The 24780-nt window shown below is 38.9% G+C and overlaps 1 protein-coding gene across 2 annotated transcripts; it reads left to right on the top strand.

Moving 5' to 3' along the window:
• Positions 1-2110: 2110 nt before the first annotated feature.
• On the top strand, positions 2111-20206 carry rnf122 (ring finger protein 122). Of its 2 annotated transcripts, none has more exons than XM_088336148.1 (6): positions 2111-2409; positions 11366-11522; positions 15986-16031; positions 16102-16143; positions 17635-17714; positions 18188-20206. In XM_088336148.1, exons 1-6 carry the CDS (start codon positions 2385-2387, stop codon positions 18297-18299), a joined length of 462 nt encoding a protein of 153 aa, XP_088192274.1. In that variant the 5' UTR covers positions 2111-2384; the 3' UTR covers positions 18300-20206. The 2 variants fall into 2 exon arrangements, with proteins under 2 accessions (XP_088192274.1, XP_088192273.1); XM_088336147.1 differs by having other exon boundaries at positions 17632-17714.
• Positions 20207-24780: the final 4574 nt, after the last annotated feature.

The raw sequence follows: 24780 nt of genomic DNA, 5'->3' as shown, positions 1-24780 counted from the left end.
AGTGTCACATTGGTAGGTGGACCCAAACGCAGGGAAGCCAGAACATAACTTATTTAAAAAAAAAAAAAGAAAGCAAAGAGAAAAGTGTCTAAACCATAAACAAATAACCAAACCATGGTAACTGAAGAGAGAATAGAAGTGCATGGAAATTACAATGACCCGACCGTGTGTGCTGTCCAAACAGTTATTGTAAAGGTTAATCACCATTAGGTGTGGGGAGAATGGGTGCGCTTGTGCCAAGTTCAATACCCCCTGATTAGTGCCCTCTAGTAAAGGTGGCGTGCAAGAACCCGACATTACCATCCCCTCAAGGGCCGGATGCCATACGGATCAAAACAAAAAGAAAAAAAAAAATCACATAGGTTGCAGCAGACAGTCCTGTGTCAGAGTATGGGGCGGCTGTAGGTCCTTGTCTATCTTTTGTTGCCATAGTAGGGACGAGAAGCGGCCGGGGGACCCTTCCTTCACCGCCGGGACAGGGATGTTGAAGCCCTACAGTCATGCCGGGTCCTTTGTGTGTCAGATCTTTTTGTCCTGTTTTTATCCTTTAGGGTGATCCTCTGATAAAAGACTTAAAAGAAAGAAATTCGATGACAAAATGTCAAGATAAACAGGTAAAAATGTTGACAAAGTAGTGCTCGGAGACTGGCCCAAGTTGTAAGTGCATCAAAACAGTATTGCTATTAAAAATAGTGCAATTACATTAGCAGCAACCTATTGTTTCGGGTGGTGTTGGCCCTGGCAGCAAATTTAAAGAGGGTTTTGATTGAGGTGAGAGGAGTTTTTTTTAATGATGCAGAAAAATAACCTTTTAAATTATCTTATATTCTCATATTTTATACACCGTACTTTTCAAAGCATTGTAAGTCACTGATCTATTGTCATTGTAACATGTGAAATGTTCAAAGAAATTAACATTAGTCTGTGGTAACATCTCGAAAAATTGTGCAATCATGAGAAAAAACCTAATGCTTTTTCATCTGTAATTTATCCTTTTACAAAAAGTTGTTTTTTCTCAGATGTTTTCTTTGAAACACTTATTTCCCTTTCTTTTGATATGTCCTATGCCTATATGGTTGTTTGGTTGGTTTCCTGTGGTGTGTCTTGGGTAAGTACAGCCTGGAGGCACCTTTCCCTCTCCTGGCCACTAAAATGAGTCAAAATAGCAAATAAATGTCTGGCGTTTAATAAGGGGAATTGCAGTCTTTAATAAGTGAGGCAGTTGGCTTAGGTTTACAGGTATGGGTTTGCTTTCCAACGTGAAACAGATTGCACTGGTTTCCATGGATACCAGTAGCAGGAGAAGCCTCAGAATCTGACTCAGATACAGCACCTCCTTCGTCTGGTAGCCATTGTTGTCTGTTTAAAGCAAGGGTCTCCATCGTGGTACCCGCAGGCACGAGGGTGCTCCCTAAGGACAGCGGAGGTGCCTACAGGCCTGTTTTAAAAATGGCTTTCAATGCCAGGTGACTGGGTCGTTATGATTTTCTAGTAAAATTACTTTTTTTGTGGTTGACAGATTATTAAACCTACTTCCAATAATGAACCCGACATGGTAATAATTCAGTAATAGCATCTTTGTATTAACAAAAAGTAGTAGTAGTAGAAAATAATTGGAGACCTCTAGTCACTAGACTCTAGTGACTAGAGTCTAGTGTATAGCATCCTCCTGCTCTTCAGAGATGCGCAGGACCTGATCTTAAATCACGAGCGTCTGTCCGCCATTGTGCGTAAAATATTGAGCACAAAAAAGAACGAAACGATAGAATTGACTCAACTCAAATTTAACTTTATTGTCAAATATGCTATATGCGCATTATACAGCACAGATGAAATTACTTCCTCTTTCCCGGGTGGAAACATGGAATAAACAAGGCACAATACAAATAACAAATAGGAGCGAGAGGGAAAAAAAGGAAAATGTATGCAGATACAAATATAAAAATATGCATTTTAAAATACAAAAATATATATAAGACTTATTTTAAGAAAACATGGAGAAAAAGAAGAAGCTCAATACAAAAACTAATCAAAAATCTAAAAACTAAAAACAAAGCAAAAACAAATGCATTCACGCAAATAGAACACACGTCACCGTCGTTCTCGGCGGGGCTGGGGGTTGGCAACAACAGGAAAGCTAAAATCGAGCCAGTGTTCCACTTTGATTCTTCAACAGATGCTCCTGGTCTCTCAACAGGACACGCGGTTGACAAAATCCCTCTTTTCGTGACGGTTACGCGTGGAAAGAGCAGTAGGACGCGGCTGGGATCGTTTCCATCGGTTTGAATGGATGACCTCATCCTATCTGCCGGATACTTTTTTTGAGATCTACTATCCACTTTTGGGGGATCTTCTGATAGATAGAGACTCCCCCCGATGCATTGATGCACCCTTCGCAGTGGTGCAACGGTAAGCAATGATACTTTAGAAAGTAAGAAGCTCAAAATACATGATGATGTTTTCGTTGCACTACGATGCGAAGTGTTCAAGTGAAATGGTACAATATTCGCTCGCTTCAGTCTGGGCTGAGCAATTATTCCCTTTGTGTTGCTCAACTTCTCTCCTGTTTATGAGCCCCTTTTTATCCTTCAAAAACGTGCAATAAGAACCATACACAGGGTAGAATCTCGGGATCATCCTAATATTTTATTTATGCAGTCCAAATGATTAAAATTGGATGATTTAATAAAACAAAATTCACTTCACAACTGTCATTTAAGGTCAACAAAAACATGGTGCCAGAAAACATCCAAAAATTAATTATTCGGAATGAGGGAAATGATAACTTGAGGGGCTGTAGTAAATTCAAAATCCCAAAGGTGAGAACAACCAGGAAAAGTATGTGTCTGTCTGTGTGTGGAGTCAAACTTTGGAATAATTTACAAGATGAGATCAAACAAGGTCCAACTATTCATGTGTTCAAATTTAAATACAAAAAAACATTACTGGCGCAATACAGGGATAAAGAAAATGGGATATGAGTGAGATTGGAAATACTGCGTTTAAAACTATGGTTAACTTGTTATTGTTGCTATTATTATAATATCATAACTGTATTTAAAATAAAAATTATTTTTATTTTTATTGTTATTATCATTGGTGCCGCAGTGATATTTGGTAACTAGACGTTGAGGGATGGGTATTACAAAGATTATTGTAAAAAATATGTGATTATTGTAATTATTATAAATATTAATATCTGACCTATGTAATAAGTATATCCATGAGATTTTGTTATATTAGACACAAGAGGAGAAGAGGATTTGTAAAATGTATTTAATAGGGAAGATAAAGGGGTAGGGATCTGCTTCTGACTACCCCTTTTCGAACATGTTATGTAACATGATTTTGTTGTTGACTCATTGTTTATGTCCTGTTTTTGTTTTAATGTTCGAAATAAAGTTTTCATTCATTCATTCATTCATTCAAAAACTGTGGAAAGTAGCAAAAGAACAGCGTTGGGCACGTTACTGAAAAACATAAATTACAGTCATGTTTTTGCAGGTTCTCAAGCAACCCCAAAAATTATAGCGTTCTTTTCCTCGATATAGAACAGGACAGGCTTGAATACAATGAAAAAACGCTAGATAAATTAAAACAAAAGTAAAACAAAAAAAAGGTGAACACGGAAGCGTTGGAATGACAGTAATCCACCGCTTTGAAATAGTTCAGTTTGTTTGATTCCTAGCACCGCTTTCACTCCTCTTTCGCATGGCTTGTGTCACTTACGGCATAGCAGAGGAGTCCATGGGCCTCGTTGGTGTATTACCATGAGAGTATCTTATAAAATGGGTATGTTGAACAAATATTTTTCCAACTTTGTTTTCATCAACAGATATTAGTCCTGATTTTAGCCACACTAAATCGAATGCAACAATGAGCCTAGCTTACTGTAATTGTTGAATGTGTTTAGGCTATGTGTGTAGTCATCCTATCCAGCACCAGCATGGACATTCACAGTTTTTTTGTGTAAGAAAAAGCACCATGTTCAGGTGAGAGTCTATTACCCACAATGACTATGAAAAAATTAACAAAACCCGCTCCTGATATATTTGTATATGGTTGTCAACGCTAGGAGAGAGAGAGGGGTAGAAATGAATAAGAGGGAACCCCGGGCAACACCGGTAACACTCTCACGAAGAAGCAAAATATGAACAGTGGCTGAGGTTAAAAGCATCCCACCCAAATTGAAATTTAAGATGTATTCTGATAATGAAGTATTTTTTCCCTCATAGGTTAACCCCATTATCACCTCATTTTAATTCATAATCTATAAACCATTCACTATTTGAAAAAAAATGTGAATTGATTCTGAATTCTATGATACTAAATTCTTATCTTCTTGGTAATAAAACAGCTTGTGTTTGAGAACATGGAGGTAGATTATTTATTTATAATTTTGTAATTCATTACTTATTTAAATACCTGAATTAATATTTTAATGACTGAAAGATGTTTGTATGTGGTTGTTAGTGGAAAGGGCGAGCGATCGGACATACTGGGTGCTCAGCACCCCAAAAACTCTGATCCTTACATCACCCCTGGTTACAGTTACTAATTTTTTTATTAAAAAAGCAATTCCGTTACTCGAACAAGTAGTGTGTTACTCTGAAAGTAAGTTACTAATTACTGTTTATACTCTCATTGAAGGCAACATCCTAAAACTGCTTTCAAATAGCCACATAATAAAATAACAGAATAGAATAGAATTTACTTTTATTGTCATTCTTTGTAACCATGCACACAGAACGAAATGACCCGTACAGTTAAACTGTAGCGAGCCGATATGTATAGCAACTGTGGAAGTGGTGAACCCTTCATATCTGTTGGCTTGTGTAATTCCGAACACTCAGAGACACTCCATATCCATTTTGTCTCTGGGATTCAAACCACTCAAATATCTTCTCCTCTTCTGTGTACTGTCCAAGACATATTCCTTTTTTTCTCCAGGCATTGTGTATAGCAGACATGGGGACTTGAGACTTAGTGACTTGGACTCGAGTCGACTCGAGTCGCTGTTTTTATGACTTGTGACTTGACTTGGACTTGGCAATCTAAGACTCGGGACTTGACTTGTGACTTGACTTGCCCAAGAAAAAAATACTTGGGACTTACTTGGGACTTGAAGGTGAAGACTTGAGACTTACTTGAGACTTGCACATGTGTGACTTGGTCCCATGTCTGGTGTATAGTGAAACTATTTTAACGGTTAAAGCACACCTTTATCGTAAATTCTGTGCTAACGTTTGCCTCATCGTTTCCTGTTGTTTTTTTTTGTTTCTGTATAATACACGCCCTCCCACCCCTCCTACACTGCCTATGTATTCTTGCCGCTTAGTTGCAAAACTCGATTAAGGAAACAATGGACTTAAATTAACATGATATCTTGTCGCCATCATGTGGACGTTATGTAAAACTGTTTACTTTCCGGTCCACAACCCGAAATGTTGAGCCATGTAGAACATTAAGTAAACAAAACATTTAAAGCCTCATATACGCCTTATAAGGAAGGAAACACATACTGTATTGATCTATATTCATTTGTAGACGTTAATAACATGTTCTGTTTGCCCTATTGCAATACCCTACGTATTTTTCCTTTATCGAACTTTTTTGAAAAAGCGCCAGGGAGCCACTAGGAAGCGCCGAAGATCCGTATGCGTCTCCGGAGCAAGTTCAGCATTTGAAAAGTCAAACTTTGTTGGCAATAGTAAGCATCTTCCTCTGCCTTTTGGTAATTTTGTAAGACCAGAGCGCTTTGTTGACTTAATGGCTTTTAGACAAACTTGAAGTTGAATAAGTTCTGAGCATACGTAATGTAGATTCGTCAAACCGTTTTACGCATGTGTACAACTCGGACTGCATCGTCACATGCAGACACAGGCAGAAAAGGGGCGAGGCAACTGTTAAGACAATCAGAATGCAGAAGACAATGCACGATGAAAATCCACGAAGTAGCAAAACCACGAAAAGTAAACCGTGATACAGCAAGGGATTACTGTGATTCAATATCAAATCCATATAGACACATATGGGGCGGCACAGCGGCTCGGTGTTTAGCGTGCAGGCCCACGGTGCGAAGGTTCAGGGTTCAAGTCCAGCTACCGCAGCCTCCCCATGTGGAGTTTGCCTGTTCTCCCCTTGCTTGCGTGGGTTTCCTCCAGGCACTCAGGTTTCCTCTAACATTCCAAATACATGCATGTCAGGTTAATTTGCTGGTCCAAATTGTCCCTAGGTGTTAATGAGCGAGCGAATTGTCTGTCCTTCTGTGCCCTGCGACTGGCTGTCAACCAGTTCAGGGTGTCCCCCGCCCACTGCCCGAAGATAGCTGGGATGGGTTCCAGCACCCCCGTGACCCTACTGAGGATAAGCACCGCTGATAATGGATGGGTGGATAGACACATATGGGAATTGTGTCCATACAATGTTTAAATATTCTTTAATTGAATCAATTTAATTTTCTCCCCCTTACCCATGAAGTAAAGATTTAAATGAAAGAGAAAATTATCTGCTGGATTTTGTGGACGAGCCCACTCCACCAGCCTTATGTTGACTTTTATTCCGCGCCGTGTTTTTGTGACAATAAGATTTCATGTCACCATGCTTTGGTCTCAACGTATTTTCTTGTAGCTACAGAAAAAGGCTCCAATGATCCTCCTTTGCCTCTTACGTGAACAGTTGAATATTTGATGGGATTTTTGGTGCGCGTAGCAGCGCTCCTTTGTGTAAACAGAACAAAACCCCGCCAGGAGGTGTTTGAGGAGTTATAGAATCACACGGGGGCTTTCCCACTCTAATTTGTCCAAGAAGCAAAAATTAGAGCCTTCTTTCTGGGAGGGGGATGATTTGCTAATGTTATTGCTATAGCAACGCTGCAAGTGCGACCATTTATAGGTCAGCGGTCTTTAGAGTGCTCCCAAACCCATAACAAAAAATCTACCGTAAAATCTTGACTACTAACCCCTACTTTTTTTGCTACATTTAAAAACTGCAGCATTAAATAAAGGATTATTCTTTTATTTTTTTGGGCGTCACTGAGTAAAACGGCAAGCTGCTCTTCTCGAAAACGCATGCGCTCTAAATACAAAACACTGCGGTAACATCTGGAAACATTTATGACACACTTTGAATGAAATTAAGTTTTTGCCAACATTATCCATATAGTACATAACAGGAACAAAACGAGAGGTTTGACAGTACAATACTTTTTCAATATTTACATCATACTCCAGATATTTGAACTTTTTCACCCAAAAATCAAGTCCTCAATTTATACATCCAAACTGAACAGCAGTGGAAGTTATTGAACAAAAACGCGACACTTCTCTTTCTGTTCGGCGTCATTTTCAAGTCACATGAGTGTCCTTTAATCCTCGAGGAATAATGACAAACAAATGTAATTCGGTCTGTCACTGTGGCAACCACCAACGACAACAGAACACATTTTATGTCTGGGTTGCAATCTGGCACTATTCTCCACAGAATGCTTGCCCTTGTAATGTTGTCGAGAAATATATGGCTCACATTTTACTCAAAGCTTTTTTTTCGAATTCCCATCTTGAATGGTCACATGATCAAAAAAAATGTGAGTTAGACAAATTAGGGGGGAGAGGAAAACAACGTTCCACAGCCAAAGGCTCATGCGGCTGGCAACTGTGTTTGCGCTGGGCCTAAATTCTATAAACAGTTGTGAATGACCTTATTTCTATGGCTGTCTAAGCCTGCGGCTTTGTATCCAATGCGGCTTGTACAAAGACAAAATTGAGTTTCATTTTTCATTGTAAGCACGCAGTTTTTAATCAGGTGCGACATGTAGTCTGAATTTTTTGGTTAATTTTTTTCAGGTATCGCAGATTTACCCCTGTAAGGGATGTATGTGGGAGTTTCTTCAGATCATCCAAGCAGTTTGGTTGGACTTATAAAAATTTACTTATTCTGAATGATTAGAAAACTCCTCAATTTTATGTTCAATTGACTTTTGAAGTTGCTGTTTCACTCATGACACTCGCCCTGTATCATAACAGGGTCATGAGTTGAATCCTCATTTGATTTACTGAGGTTATTTCTTTAAACATAACTTCTGAAACGTACTGTGAGTACTTTTGCAACCACTGCAAAATAGCTCGCAGATCGCCCCCCCATGTACACATAGGTGGGGGCAGAACATGCAGGCACTCATGCGTGTTGACAGCAGTGATAAGGTTAGAACGTGCAGTGTGCTTGACCCAGATTGCCGAATGAGTGTGCAGCAACCTCGCAGGTGTCGTCAACTCCTTCCTACCCACCTTGGGTATTGATAATTTATTTGTATGTGCGCATGCTGTCACCCATGGCAATCGCATGGATAATGAAGTATTTCCTTGCCGGGGTTCCCAACAAGGAGGCCGCTGATTGATAGTTCGTTCTGACAGAGTAGGGCACAGAGTTGTCCTCTATCGATCAGCTCGAGGGGGCATCCATTTTTGTCCAGAAGTTGATTGTCAAATCCCACATGGAATGTTGTTTTTAGGTGAGGCTCTTGGTGTAAATGTGACCTTGATTTCTCGAACAAAATGAACAAAAAGGAAACAAGAAACATGTACCACCAGAAAATCTTGCCAGTGTTGTTTTCTATATTCCTTGAGAGTGCCAAGCATTTAATCAGGGTTTGCGGATCCCTTAATTGTTAAGGTTGTTGGGACATCAATTCCTGTGGTGTGTCTTTGGCAAGGCCAGTTTTTGGAGCTGGGGTTTTCTCTCCAGCGTAAAAGAGATAGAACTGGTTTCCACAGTTACTAGAAGCAGGAGAAGCCTCCTGATATGACGTTGATACAGTACTATAGGGCACCTTTTCAGTTCCTATCAACTTACACAGCTTTTTGATTTGTAAGGATTCAAATTCCCGTCCCTGGTCACAATGAAGACGACTAGGAAACCAATAGTAAAATAGGAAACTCTCCCACAGACCTTCCACAACATTTTTTGCCTTTTGATCTTTGTTGGGGAAAGTGACCGCAAATCTGGTGAAATGTTCTCAACGCCGAGATGATTCTGGTGTCGCGACTGACAGATTTAAGAGAAAAGTAGTCCATGCAAACTCATTGTAGCTGGTAAGTGGTTTTAACGTTCTCTATGAATGCTGATCCCTGTGGTTGAGTCTTTCTCCAACACTACTTTTAATTTGCCTCCTCAATTCGAGGCCAAGAACAATGGACTAGCCTTAAGTCTGTCTCTAGGCATGTAAACAATTCATTGGGATTTCTCCCCAAATCACAACTTTGATCCCAGACGGTCTATTCCCTACATGTAAAAGAGGCCTGTTGATATACCAATTTTTCAAGAGGCCTGGTTCTAGCAATCACATCCTTTCCAGAGATGAATACCGGGTTTTGTTTTTCTGCAATCAGCAGCACCGTATTTCAACACACTTATCCCGGCATCGCTCTTCCTGTAACCTTGGCGATATGGTTATGATGTGTTTTGCATTTGAGGAAAGAACACTAAGGAATCAGCGACAAAGTAAGGCATGATGAGACAAAGGAGTGTACTTACAGTGTCATGTAAAGGCCGTCTTTTTGTAGCAGAGGTAGACACGAGAGCATTGGCTTTCTTATTTTGAATTAATATGGCGCAGGCTCAGTACTCAGTACTTTGTATTACGTTTCAAACAATCTGCATAGTAACAATGGTCACAAGAACATCACATTACACACGGATCACAAACTCTTCAGAAATGTATACCTACACCAGAAGCCAGTAAAAAACAACATTGTTCATTGGTTATAGAAGAGCACTGAGGTCTACAGTTATGAAGTGGACCCCCATCTGCAGTGTTCATTTTACCTTTGAAAAGTGATGGGTCCCGGGGACTCGCATGCTCAAAAATCTATGGGTCCCAACAGAGATCTATGGGTCCCCAAAATTTAGTGTTATCGGGGTTGAAATTGTAAATCTGGGACAAATATATAATATAAATCCATATATTCATTCAGTTTTAATCAACACAGTTTATTGGTCATACAAATCACTTCAAAATTTTTCAGTTCACAACAATATTGTACATTATACAAAATAATATTGTCGAAATAATTATATTAATCTACCTGTATATTTTCATTCAGTTTTAATCATCACAGTTAATTGGTAATACAAAGCAGTTATCACTTAAAAATTTTCAGGTCACAATATTGTACATTATACAAAATAATATTGCTGAAATATTAAGCTATATATTCATACAGTTTTAATCATCACAGTTATTTGGTAATACAAAGCAAGTTATCACTTCTGATTTTGCAGTTCATATATTCTTTGTGGTTTGCTGTCCCGCCACAGTTGTAATGCCTTCTCAAGGTCCAATCCATTATCATCCTCCTCATAGCGTAACCAGGAATATAATTTAGGTCGCTGGCTTTGTCCCACTGGTTTGGTTTCTAGCTTGATCAAGCTTGGCTGCTCACTTGCCAAGGTTCTCTGGCTGCGTGTTGAGCTGAGACTTGGTAAGGACCGTCCAGGATTTTGGTCCAGTTAGGATATGCCCTCTTGCCTTGCTGGCCAAATTCAGACTGCCCTTGCGAGGTAAGACGTGTACCCGCTCTGGGTTCCAGTATCCTGGGAGGGACGGACCCCCTGTGGTGGAGTTGTCACGGCAACCTTTGATGCGCAAATGCAGCTAACATCCCCTCCCCAACCTCACATTCCAGCAGTATCAGTCAGACAAGATAGCTATGTGATTAACTTAAAACACAGTATTCACTTCACATGTCTTGTCATTGTTTTATCATTTTCTGACATTGTGAAACGGAATTCTCACCAAACGTTGAATACTTCTATTTGTAGTCATATTGTGTGTCATGTAAAAAAATAACCTCAAACAAAGTTAGAGGTAATACAGAAATTGTGGTGACAATGTAATGGTTCAATGTATTGCAACGTATACACAAAACTCCCAATTCTACTTTTCTGTATTCCTTAGGGTGCCTTCTAGAGATAAAGGGCGATGGGTTGTCAATATTTTTATCCCTATCCCTTTAGTTTTATAATGTTAAATTAAAACACTTATTGAAAAAAAACATTGATCTATAGACAATAAAGTTAGGTTTTCAATGTTTATTGGTACAAAGGAAAGGAATTATATAGAAGATGAATGCTTCACGTTGTTCTATTTACAGTAAATGAATCCACTTTTGAGCCAGTTGCATGTTAAAATAGCATGTTAAAGATCAACAAAAATGTAAATGAAATGCTTTATTAAATAGCATCCATTTACTAACAAAATTGCTCCTGCTGCGGTCCTTTTATAATAGCATAATATTACTTTGATAGTTCCTTTCACTTGACATGTTCTTTATAAGTCCCATTCAGTGGTCTTTTTATCTTTTCGCAGGCTGCTTCTGTGGTCTGGCTCTGGATTATTCCAACAAATCGTGCGCCATGCCGCCTATCTCCTTCCAGGACCTGCCACTCAACATCTACATGGTCATCTTTGGCACGGGCATCTTCGTTTTCATCCTCAGCCTCATTTTCTGCTGTTACTTCATCAGGTAAGGAGATCAGGATGGAAATGTTACAGCGTCATTATTTACGAGCCCACTCGGAGTGGTGCGGAAGCTGAAAACAGAAACACAGATTAGTACAGAAAGCTGCAGTCTTATATTTGAGCAGGGTTCAGTACACGGGAGATCAGGTAGCGAGGCAACAATCGTGCTCCAAGAAGCAGGCCAGGGGTTAGTGTTTCAGGAAACCCAAGTAGCTGTCAGACAGCACTTGTGATCCCGGGGGGAAGGCAAGAGTTTGGTACACTGGAATAACAAAAGGCTGGGACAAGAGTACTTGGGACGTGACATGGAAACAATGAACTAGCACAGAGCCAAGGAGACAGCGTTTAGCGGTGATAGGAGGGAAATCAAAACTTGTAACCGCAGCTGCGGAGGAAAATTCAACCCAAAAGTGAGTGATCAAATAAGGTAAAGTTGAGAAACATAGAAAAGAGTGATCGATAGAGTGAGAACCTACAGAGAAAATAAAACATGAGTTCAGTATTGTGACATCGTAGAGCTGCAACAAACAATTGGATCAAATCGATTAAAATCCATGTTTAAAAGCGGTGGCAATGAATTAGGTCATCAATTCCTTGTGTCACTCAGCACGTTGATATAGGATACATGAATTAATCAAAGCACAGAAAGCATTTAAACACGCTCTATAAACTCAACGCAATGTAGCTTATTGTAGATAAAATCTTGAAAATTCTTTAAAGCCGTTCAGGACTAAAAAGTGGGTTTCAGGTCTTTACTTTGTCAGAATAATGCTAAGAAAAAGAAAAAAAAAAAACAACAACTGAGTGTCAGTGACATTCTTTAATAATAGATGGTGATAATGCCCTGCAAATGTGAGTAGACACCCGTTATTTCACATCTCAGGAAATAACCAGTAAAATTTGTTTACACATGCTGAAAGATACAATGAAAAATATGTGAGATATTAAATGTACTGAAAGCTACTGAAGTGAAGCCTTTTGCATTTCATTAAAAATATATGTGGGTATTGTTTGACCACTAAATGTCGCTTTACTGCATTGTGCAACCAAAGACGAGTGTTAAAAAGCCCAAGGAAGAATAAAAACTACAGGGATAAAAATGACCAAAACGCTTTTTTCCCCGCAGCTGTTCCCAGAAAAAGAAAAAATGGAAAAATAAGAAACAATGAGAAAAAAATAAAAAGGAAAAAAGAAATAGAAGATAAAAATAAAAAAACATATAAAAAAGATAGAAGAGGGAAAGAAAGAAAAGAAGAGTAAAAACAAAATGAGAAAAAGGAAAAGGGAGACAAACATAAGAATAAGAAAAGAAGAACAGAGAAAGGAAACAGAAAAAAGGCAAGTGAAAAAGAAATAAGAAAAATCTGAAAAAAAGAAAAAGAATGCAGATTAAAAAAGGGAAAAAGAAGGAAAAAATAAAGAAAAACCAAAGGATAAAAAAGACAAAAATTGAAAAAAAGAGAGAAAAGGGGAAAAATATATTTTTTGTTTACCCATAGCAGCAAGATGGGCGACAATGCTTTTCAATCGATGAATTTAAAAAGTGGAAATGTTTTTCGAATTGGGTCAAGACTTGTAGTTAGGGTGGGGCATTGTCAAGCAGGACCAGTGGAATTTGAATTTCAAAAACACTTTAAATCTTTTCTGTTACAGTTAATAAAGCCTTATTTTAATTTAGTACATTGTCTCTTTTTTTAATTATCTTACACATTAATAAGGATACAGTGTTAGGTGGCTGTGTACTTAAAACTATCTTATACGCAAATTATACTACTTTTAGCTGTGTTAGGAAGGGGGAGCTTGGGTGAGAGGTTTTCTTCTTCCGAAGGGGCACATGACAGAAATGAATTCACAAGCACTGTTTTAAAGGCAGAATGTGTATAATTTAATAACTCCTAGTGGTAGTAAAAACTTCATTCATTGAAAAAAACTCCAGTAGACTAATAAATACAATTTTCATGGCCATTTTAATTCCCTGCAAAACAAATCCTCTGCATCAAGATTAGATACGCTGAAACAAGTAAAGCTATTAGAAGGCAGAAAGAAGCCTCGATTATTTGTGTCAATTTTGATCCCCTCATAAAAGCCTCGTTTGATGACTTGAACATGAGTCATCGGCAGCGATTCATTTCCTGCGCCCACTTTCGCGCTGTGACGGCTGAGCTGGAAAGAAAGCCACTAAAAGCTTCATTTAAAACGCGACTTATTCATCTGATGAATGGCGCTACTTGTCATGTCGGGGGCATTCTTCCCTCTGACGAGTTCCTTGCTGGTCCGGATTCTCCTGCATGATGTTGTGTGTCATGAAATCTGGCCTCATGTTGTCTCTCACGTTAGAATCCTGTTTACACGAAACCTAAAAACAAAAGGTGTTGATCTAAAACAGGGGTGTCAAACTCATTTCAACTCGGAGGCCACACGATAGAACAAACATTCTCTATTAGATTAGAGAGAAAGAAACAAAGAGAGAACGAAATAAGAGTAAAGGAGGGAGAGAAAAGTAAATGACGCGGCTTGGATCAGGGATCGATACAGAATACAGGATACGGGACGGACGGGATCGATATCGGATACATGATACACGATACAGGATACAGTATAGTATAGTTCGGGAACAGACCGGGAGCCAGAGTCAAAAGGCTTGCCTTGCAAGTGCGGAGGTTCGTTGACGGACTGACAAGGAGTAAATGAGAGCACTGAGTTTAAATACGAGGGGAACCAATCAGGCAACGAGCAGCAGCTGTCGCCAAGCGGGCGGGCACAGGTGAGGGCAATGGGCAATCATGACATTAGATTGACGACTTGGTGTTTAATTCGGATGTATACATTGAGGTTTTAATTTGTGGGTGAAAAAGTTAATATGTTGAAAATATTATTCATAAAGTATTATCAAACCTCCTGTTTTGCTACTTTTATGTATTATATAAATATAATTGTCAAGACGTTGTCACAAATGTTTACAGATGTTACCGCTGTGTTTTGTATTTAGAGTGTCTGGAAAAGGGCAGCTCTCTGTTTTCCTCGGTGCCACCACGAAAAAAAGAAAATAACCCGCACCATATTTAAAGTAGTAGTGTTTAAAACGTAGCAAAAAGTTGCGGCTTGTAGTCGAGGATTTACAGTATTATAGATAGTCCTTTGAAAATTATTTTTTTTCTTCCAAATGGTGTCAATGACCTTTTTTGTGCACACATTAGCCGTTGAAATATCCCCCATGCCCCCCCTTTCATGCTTTAACCCATTTCCCATGTTCTCATCATGGGAACCTCACGGGCTTGTGAAAGCTGCATCCTTACATTGTTGCCATGTGGAGCTTCACAACACTCAGCGCAAACAATGAGCTCAATGACAAAAACAGCCGATAATTGTTATTTCCCCGCTTGAAACGGTCACTCAGCAACATGGGATTTGGACTAGGGGTGGGTGGATCGATCCAAATATCTATTTTTCTGATAGTATGCAAGTCCTATTGTCCCACTCCTTCACCAAACTCCTCAACGCGCCCCTTCCTATGTGGATAGCGAAGCCCTTCTCTCTCCCATCCAACATCTTTGACCACTCTTTAATATTATGCCTGAGTATTGACTGACAGGAACACTTTTAGTACCTCTCCCTACCTGGCCTGCTGCTGCATTCTGCCTGCCAGGTAAAAGCAAGGGCCAAATCTATGTGCAAAACCTGACCAGAAGCTAAAAATTACAGAGGCAAAGAGTAAAGCTCTGTGTGGTGAGGACTTTTTTTCAACTACAGAAAAAGACAATGGCAAGTGTTGTGATGCGGTCTACTACTGTGGCAACCCCACACATTTACGCAAGCAAAATGTAAACATGTTGCTGTTCCTGAACACATTTTTTGTCACTATTCAACAAAGCCGAAGAGACAATTGGCTCTTTATTTGCAATACATTTTCCAAAATATTGGGAAATAGATGGTATTTTATTTCTTCAGTTGACATTGTTATACAGTATTTGTATTATCTGTTTTGCTGTTTTTTGGTTTGACTCTCGTGGCTTTTGTTCTTAAACAGTTGTATTAGAAAAAAAAATATATTTTTTATTTATACAGTTAACTATTTCAATGTGGTTATTTAAAATAAAAATGAAACAGTTTTAGTGACTAAAATAACTCAATAGGGTAGGGTTCAACTATAAACATGACGTTTTCAAGCAAAAAGTATTGGTATCGGTTTGGTATTGATTGATACTATGCATGTATTTACTTGCGTCAGATCAAGAGCTGCAGTACCAAATTTGGTAGCAAGGGGTTGTTAGGACCATACAAAATCAGACCACACGAAAGAATAAAATCATCAATTTCATGGGATTCATCGGCTCTGTCTTGACATGAAACCTAGCTAAAGTCAGGCCCAAGGTATAACTGTAATTTTTTACGAAAACCTGCTTCGTATCTTATGTTTATAAAGTAGTTTAGATTCGATATGAACGTGTTCTGTCTTTTCTTCTCCAGCAAACTTCGACAGCAAGCTCAGAGCGAGCGCTTCGGATACAGAGAGGTTGAATCGGCACGCTTCTCTATATCTCCATTTCGTGTCATTCAAGTATGTCTAATATGTATCTCTACAGGTGGTTTTGAAAGGAGATCCAAAGAGGCTGAACATGCAAGGGGTAAGAATGCAACACGACATAACGATTTGTCCCCTCCATGAACAACCAATCAATAGAATCAGTTATTTAAAGCATTGTCAGCGAATGTCATCATCGATTCATTGTGTCGCACGATTTATGCGGGTTAATTAGATACAATTAAGAGTTTGTTGTGACGTTGAGGGGACTTGTTTGTAGTTGCACTTTGGTGTGGCAGAGGGCGCCTGAGACCATTTTTATAAAAAAAACATCTTACATATTTGCAGGTTTATAGCATACATTTTTTTGTAGGTCAGTTAGACAACGCTTATTAGAGGGGGTGCGTTATCTTTGTGTATTGTGTTGGGGCTCATTTTTGGGGTGAAGCAGGTGTGTAGATTTTTGTACTTGTGATGACACATTATTCTACCTGTGGCGCCATTTTGTGTCAGTTTTGGTTTGTTAAGTTGAGGACGTCTGCATTTGTTCTCTATGTCAAATATTATTTTATTTATGCTATGTTAAGCCATGTTTATATGTTTTCTTTATGTATGTTAAATTTAGAACGTTCGGCGCTTTCTTTGTTGACCTGTTATGAACCTTAGACTGTAATTTTTTTGTCAGGCAACTGTTTGTCAGGTCAACTCAAGTGATGTTTATTTGTATAGCCCTTTATCAGAAGGAGTCTCTAAGGGCTGCACAAAACCACAACTTTTTGCAAACTACAGACTACGCCATCCCATGATCTAAAACCTACATAGGGCAAGGAAAAACTCAAAAACCTCAACATGAGGTAAACGAAGAAACCTTGAGAAGGGACTGCACATGAGGTAATCCCCCTTCCAGGATGACCAGGCTGATATTGTCTACGTGAAATATAGGTCATTCATAAACTATAGAATAGAAGTGTGTTTTAAGCCTATTTTTAAACAGTTCCAAACTTTGTTTGCTAAAATGTTAGCAGTGTTTCTTCGGGCTTGTAAAATATTAAAAGTCAGCCACATTTTACCTCTGTGCCGGTTCTTTCCACGCCTCCATCCATAAGTAAAAACACAACATAGACTTCTCATGTGTGCAGGCGGCCGCTGCAGCGCAATAGGGTTACACATATAGAATAGAATAGAATAGAATAGAATATGCCTTTATTGTCATTGTTACAACATGGGATATATTGTAACAACGAAATTGGACGACTCCAAGTCCACATTTTACAGTGTGGATAATGAAACAAAGAGATAAAGGAACAAAGAACATGTTTAATTTGTTTACTGTTACGTTTCAGTTGGATTTATAATTTTTTATATTCTAGAATATTCTGCTGTTGTGTGCACACATTTTCCAACTTCAATATTTGAATAAAGAGGATTAAAAAAAATCTAAAATGTGTTTTATTTTGAAATCCGATTCATTGATTCATCAAAATAATCAACAGATTCATCGATTGATAAAAACCTTGTTAGTTGCAGCCCTAATTGGGTATAAATGGTGGGAAAACAAGGCGGCTGAGTGCGCTTTCTGTCATTTCCACAGCAGACGTGCGCAGTGTGTTTGGAGGACTTTAAAGTCAAAGATGAGCTGGGGGTGTTGCCATGCCAACACACTTTTCATCGAAAGTGAGTATAAACAGGTCATCAACCGTCTGAAACCCAGATTCGTTTATCTCTGGTGCTTTGTTGAAAATATTCGTGATGGGGGAAGCTAATCATCTAAGCTCAGTTGTGGTCCGAAACGGTTTTGGCAACTTCCGCTATTTGTGGATAGAAATAGTCTCGCTGTCAGTTCCCATTGTGTGTGTTGTGAGGGAGATATCTACTCCTTAAAGTAATTATTACATCATATAGCAGTGGTTGGCAAACACTGGCTCGCGGACCGGTACCGCGCTTTGGGAAATTTTAACAGGGACAGAAAGATTAAAAGGTTGCCTTATTGTTGCTTATACTGTATTTATTTGAGAAACATGCATTTTGTTTAAGCCATAAAAACTCAAAGTTTTGGCGCGTTAGTATATTACCGCATTAGAGCAATGATTGTTTCAGTCCGGCTAGTCGGGTTTGATATTTCAGGCCCGATCTTTCCTTTGCTGCAGGTGTCTGGTCAAGTGGTTGGAGGTGCGCTGCGTGTGCCCTATGTGCAACAAGCCCATCGCGGGCCCCCATGAACACCACAGCATCGGGACTCTGCTGGACGAACTGGTGTAGCCCGACCACCTGCCTCTAGCACAGCAGTGCCACTGACCCCGCCGGGGGCCACTTACCCTGCCAGAAGCCCCTCATCCCCCCCAGGGGCCACCTACGGGCCAAGAGGGTTGATGCTCGGAGGTTACGACAACCTCGCTCGGAGGCTAGCCAAGCACCCAGAAAATGAATAATCAATCTTGGAGAGGGATGCTGTTGCCAGGCAACCGCCTCGAGACGACAACGTGGCAGCTACTTCTGGTGTGGAGATTATTAGCAGCCACCCACACACGTCCCTTCCATCGTTTTTCTTTTTCAATCTTCTGCGCTTATGCATATTTCGATCTTCACTTTGAGTAGGTCACAAGTTTTTTCATGTTTGTTGACCTAGTCGACAATCTGTGTCTTTCAAAGGACATTGAGTACTACTGAGCACCTCCCAGTGGTAAAAACGCTTAATTCATTAAAAAAAAACAATGCTGATTTGAGTAATAATACATCAACTATCATACAAACGTACATTTTTTTTTAAATTCAGTGGTAGCATTCATACGAGCTTAATTCGTTCCAGGAATGTGCTAGTAGCTCGACTTGCTTGTGTAAACAATTACAAACTCATTGATCCATTACCATCCTCCCGGAAGCATCCATGGGAACCCTAAATAGCTATTAAACACATTCAAGTAGTAAATAACAGTGCTAGATCTAACGCCCTTATATTTTTTTCACTAACGGGGTAATCTAACTTGTTATTTATTTTATCTGCCGTTACAATGCCGTTACCGTTACAGTCAAAAGCGGTGCGTTACTTTGGCTACAGAACACCAATGGTGGCCTCTACGTGGACACCAGTGCGCGGTTTCCCCGCTCTTGTCTGACATATAGTTAGATAGCAATTAAAAGTATAGTATTTACTAATGCGACGAAAGAAAAGGCAAATGAGTCGTGAAAAATGTGGGCCATAGCTCTGAAAGCTGTTGTCAATTGTACAGACCCTGCCCGACTTATGAGATTCCGGACGATCGTTCGGAAGTTGAATTTGTTCGTAAGTTGCTTCAGTGCTATATTTTGTATGTTTAAGTAACCTGTATTGTTTTGTACTAAAAAATAAATTTTTCATTAAATAATATGCTCTATAAAGATAAATATAGTTAAGTTTACCTGACTTTTGGAAGATGAGCCTCAAGAGTTAGGCGACTGTAGAAAATGGCCGAAAAAAATCGATCCAACCATTTTCTCAACCGCATCAAGCTTTCTTATTCCACTTTCATTTCAAAAGAAAAGACTCGCCTTTTCTTTATACTTTACACCAACCATATTGAATGGATGCACAAGATAATAAACAATAAAAATCTCAAAGCTCTAAGTGCGCTGGAGATACAGTATAGAATGTTTACACACGAACGAGGAGGAGGGAGCGGATATCTTCTTCGCTGTGGATGCTGGGTGACCTCTCGCAGCGCCACCACAAGCTGGTAGCGGCGGAAAGAAGCACCACAGTAATGTCCTGTACTCGGAAAAAGGTGCACACAATATAAAATACACATTTTTTCTCTTATGATTGCTCAATGTGCATTTTGGTGGGATTTTGTGTTGTTGACTTTAAATTTGTTAGGTAAATAAAAGGTTAAAGTTGTTTTGTATTTTCTCTTTTTTGTAGATTTATAATTTTTAATTATTTTCCCTGTCTTTTTCAGTGGTAATATGTTTATATAAAATGTAAAGTTGATTTTTTTTTTTATCCGTCTTTTTTACTTTTCTTATTCTATTTTTTTGTTTTATTTTCCATTTCATTTATTGAACTCACTTTATATTGTTTACTGCTGATTATTATTTTATTATATTGGTAACTGTTTATATATGTTGCACTTCAAGAGGCGGATAAATCTGTTGCTGGCGAGGTGCAATAAACAGGACAAGGTTCTAACACATCCACCTGTCTGTTCTTCTCTATTCAACTGATTCAAATACTCCTCAGAAAATGTCTAATTCCTTAAAATTAAACTTATTTTTGAAGTAACAGAACTTTCCCTGATAACTCGTTACTTTAACTATGGAATATGTCAAATACTGACTAACAGTTACTTTTTGCAAGAAGTAGTGAGTAACTATAACTAATTCCTTTTTGTTAAATGCTGTGCCCAACACTGGTAATTTAACATAAAAATCTAGTAATAACAAAAATAACGAATTAAAATGTGAGTTTTATATGAGCACTTCCCATGGAGGCATTTGGAAATTACTAAGAGAAATGTATTTGTGGTGCGGAGGAAGGCTGGGAGGGATTGGAAAGAGGAGTGACGGAGATCATTGCTGTCAATTTATATGTTTTCCCGTATTTTATATAAATGATGGATGGTTGGATTCCTTAATCACGAGGATCGTAGGGGCACCATTTCCTGCGGTGTGTCCTAGGTGAGTACAGCCTGGTAGGGCCCATCCCCCTTCAGGCCAACATATTTTTCCACCTGGTCTCGAACCGGGGACCCTTCACGTGTTAGGCGAAAATATATATATATATATATTATCATATTAGTAATTTCACTACTTTTTTTGCAGTTCCAGCAGTATTTTATTGAATGGAGCTAAACAGGTACCGTATTTTCACGACTATAAGGCGCACCGGGGTATAAGGTACACCCCCCAAAAGCAGTTTTTTGTCCTATATTTTCCATACATAAGGCGCACCGGACAATAAGGCGCTACAGTGGGAGCGTCGACGAAACAGTAAGATAGTTCAGTCAAACTTGTTAACCCTTTAACATTCCAACGGCTTGCAAAGAAGCAAATACGTGTCTCAGACACGTACGAACACGGTGTCTGTACGATGTCACCAATCCCTCAAAAGCGTCATTTCACATATCATTAGGAAGGTTAAGCATAAAAAATTTCCTTGTGCAGGGAAACGTGATTTTTTACCGTGCATATGACAATACAAAACTCTTTGAATTTAATCGAATTGAATTTAAAAATAGACTCATCACAGAAACATCAAGATCAGTCTGAAACAAGATACTGGGAAAATATAAAGCCATGGTAGCTCACCGAAGTCATTTTGCAGCCATCACGTCCGGTAATAATGCGCAGCCATGGTCCTCTCACATTTGTGAGTGTAGTAAATCCAACCGTGTAAAATATTTACACACTCTAAAACGCGCAATTATGATGACAAATAAAAGAAAAAAATCCGCAGAGAAGCATCTCTGAATCAATAGACGTTGCTTGTTGGTAGCTGTCTGTTTAGGCCCATAATTCCTGTATAAAAATAAAGACTAGTAAAAAATGTTTTATCCATGCCGTAGAGCAACCTAACTTTTGATTCACATCTCTCTCGACCAATTGCAGGTTTGTTTTACGCCGTCTTAGCACGAGCCTGTAAATGCTAAAACGGACCCACCTCCTTTACCTCCGAATAACTTTAGCATTAGCTCAAGAGGTAGAGCGCTCGTCTCAGGATCAAGAGGTCGAAGGTTGAAGTGTCCTTGGGCATGACACTGAATCCCTAATGCCCGCAATAAGCAGGTAGGCGCCTTGCATGGCTGACTCCCTATTGGTGTGCGATTGTGTGTGTGAATGGGTAAGTGTGAAGCACATTGTAAAGCGCTTTGGGAGGTCTTCAGTGACTTGAAAAGAGCTATATAAATGCAGACCATTTACCATCAATAATTGACATTATTATAACAAAACACGTGAACATACAATTATTGTTTTTTTTCTATAAAGGCCTGCAATGCTCAATTCAACAATGTTACTTGTTTTGACTATAGCTGGAAATGGCAAGTGTTTCTAGTTTTTCAAATTGTAAATGATGCTGTGCACTTTAACACTAATGTAAATGAACTCTAATTAATAAATCCCTGCAAATATGTTACACTTATTAAATTGGAACTCAAGTTAGTTATAGTTGTACCTAATGAAATATCCTATGATTGCAACAGCTATCCACTTAATGAAGACCAATGCACTTTACATAAGTAAGATTGCGCCAGAGGCACCACTCTGATTATTACTTGTGCCTCAATATTTTTACATTCCATTTTTTCCCTCAAAAAAAATACTGTTTAAACTGAGCGCATATCGAATTAAGCACACTAGAAAAAAAGGTGTCCTTGTGCAACACATGTGCGAAACAAAATGTATTTTTTGTGTAACACAAAATTTTCATCATTCATAACCACCTCCATGTTCGTTTAGCTCCTCAGTGGCTTTGCTTTGCCATTGCATTTTTGCTTGCATTAGTTTGGTCTAGATCAGGGGATGGTGTCATAAGAGACGGCTCAGCTAAAAAGTCTCTGTAGTGCGAAGTGGAAGGAGAAGAGGACGACGAGGTGAGCGGAGAAGATGAGGTAAAATTTTGGACTATTTGATAAAGTTTCAGGAGCGAGCAGAGAGAGTGGGAAAGGTGAGATGGCACAACATTCATTTGGACAGGTAACTTAAAATTAGTTTTACCTGGTTATATCAGTATCAGAAATTATTTTCCCCCCATTTTATTAACACTCCACTTATTGAAACATAAATATTTTGTTTGTTTGTTGTACATGATTCAATTGTTTGTTTGTTTGTACATGATTCAGATTGAATCGTTTCTTGTACATGATTCAATTGTTTGTTTGTTTGTACATGATTCAAATTGAATCGTTTCTCCGGCGCCGTCACGAATGGCTGCTCCAGCAGCTCCCGTGTTATTTTTCGATTGTTCTCAGTTATTTTCGATTGTTCTCAGCTTAGGGATGCTGCTGGAAAAGTGAATTTCCCTTCGGGGATGAATAAAGTATCTATCTATCTATCTATCTATCTATCTATCTAAACAACAATAAATCAATTTCCCTGTTTCAGTCATTCATTTCGGGTTTGTTGCGCCACCCTCCGGTGAATCACGGTCTTGAAATCAGAAATGTATTTGCCTGCGTTTTGGCATATATTTATGCACCCAACATGTTTGAAATAGCAAATCATTGAATGTGACAGTAGAACTTAAATAGTACAGTATACACTATAGAGAATATTCGAATCTCATACTTGCGCCAGGTTCCAAACCCATTTGGCGCCCTCTGGTGCATGATGACGTGGATCCTAACAATGTGTTGATGATATGGATAGAAATGCTCTGCATTTATATAGCGCTTTTCAAGTCACTAAAGACCTCTCAAAGCAATAACCATTCACACACACACACACACACACACACACACACACACACACACACACACACACACACACACACACACACACACACACACACACACACACACACACACACACACACACACACACACACACACACACACACACATACCGATAGCAGCGTCAGCCATGTTGTTCATTAAAAGTAAATGTCCGTCGAAAAATTGTTACACAGCGTACAGAATTTGATCTGATCCCCCAACCCCCTCCCCCGAAAATAAAAACTGTATAAAATACAGAGAAAACATTGAAATCACATAGTAGAATAGACGTTTGGTATAATCCCAAGATGTTTTAAATGTTTTCAATCAATGTTTTGAAGTATAAACACATCCAACCTAACCCAAATTGATAACAAAATATGCAAAGCATCATCAACTAAGGGACAATTTGTAACACATTGTGCACAAACCAGTTCTTAAACTGTCAGCATTTTTGATTAAACTCAAAAAACACTATACCGTTTTAACAGTAACACTAAACTTTTTCCTCAATGTTTGCGCTATGGAGGCCTTAATCTGAAGGGTGGCGCTGCTCAGGTATCTTGCTTTGTTTCCATTAGTGCGCAAATCCAATATCAGGGACCTCTTTGTGTGCAGCAAGTCCGCTCTGAGCTTTTGCAATGTAAAGCAGGGACATGTTTTCTTTTTATCTAGCTTTTGCCCGGACAAACCAACGTTAGTTTCACAAGGTGTCATGAAGGTTGCTGAAGTTCAAGCAGAGTCTGAATACATCCCTATAATAACAACATAGTCTCATCATGTATGAGAGCGTTTCAATTGCAAATGTGACAGCCAATCCTGAATTATCGCCCAGATGATTGTACCCCATAACTTTATGTAAGGTTGCAATAACAAGTTTTGTGATTGTTGTTGAGCTGATAGCTGGAATTGAACCCTGGATCTCTGAACTGCTCGGCCATTTTGCTTACCGTTACCAGTCATTATTTCTATTATTGATAAAAGTGCAAACGTTTTATCCAGACTTTGGGCGCAGTTGTGAAAAAATTGTCAGATATTAAACAGGCCCGTGGAACAGTAAATATTTGGGATCCCAAGATCTAGTACACCATGTCTCATGCAGTAAATTGGGTTTCCTTCCATCCCAACATCTTCTGTGGTGGTTTGTCATCACCTAGTGGATGTTTGGGAGAAAATAAAGGAGCAGTACTGTTTTGCACATTCAACACTTTCTTTCTAGAAAAAAAGTTTTTAAAATAATGTAAAATCATAATCATCCATTAGAATGAATAATAATAATAATAATAACAATAATAACGATAATGACAATGGGTGGGCCCCAGGACCCCCACGACCCT

Source organism: Urocampus carinirostris, chromosome 5 (assembly GCF_059441175.1).
Source record: "Urocampus carinirostris isolate Australia breed hairy pipefish chromosome 5, RoL_Ucar_1.0, whole genome shotgun sequence".
Classification (NCBI taxonomy): domain Eukaryota; kingdom Metazoa; phylum Chordata; class Actinopteri; order Syngnathiformes; family Syngnathidae; genus Urocampus; species Urocampus carinirostris.
The sequence above is the reverse complement of the archived record's forward strand: the minus strand, read 5'-3'. Positions and strand labels throughout refer to the sequence as shown.

Excerpts from the sequence above, each read along its gene's own strand:
- rnf122 (XM_088336147.1), top strand. The coding sequence starts at position 2,385 with ATGCACCCTTCGCAGTGGTGCAACG. Across the intron at positions 16,032-16,101 it reads AGCGCTTCGGATACAGAGAG|GTGGTTTTGAAAGGAGATCC; the intron begins GTTGAATCGGCA and ends GTATCTCTACAG. Across the intron at positions 16,144-17,631 it reads AGAGGCTGAACATGCAAGGG|CAGACGTGCGCAGTGTGTTT; the intron begins GTAAGAATGCAA and ends TCATTTCCACAG.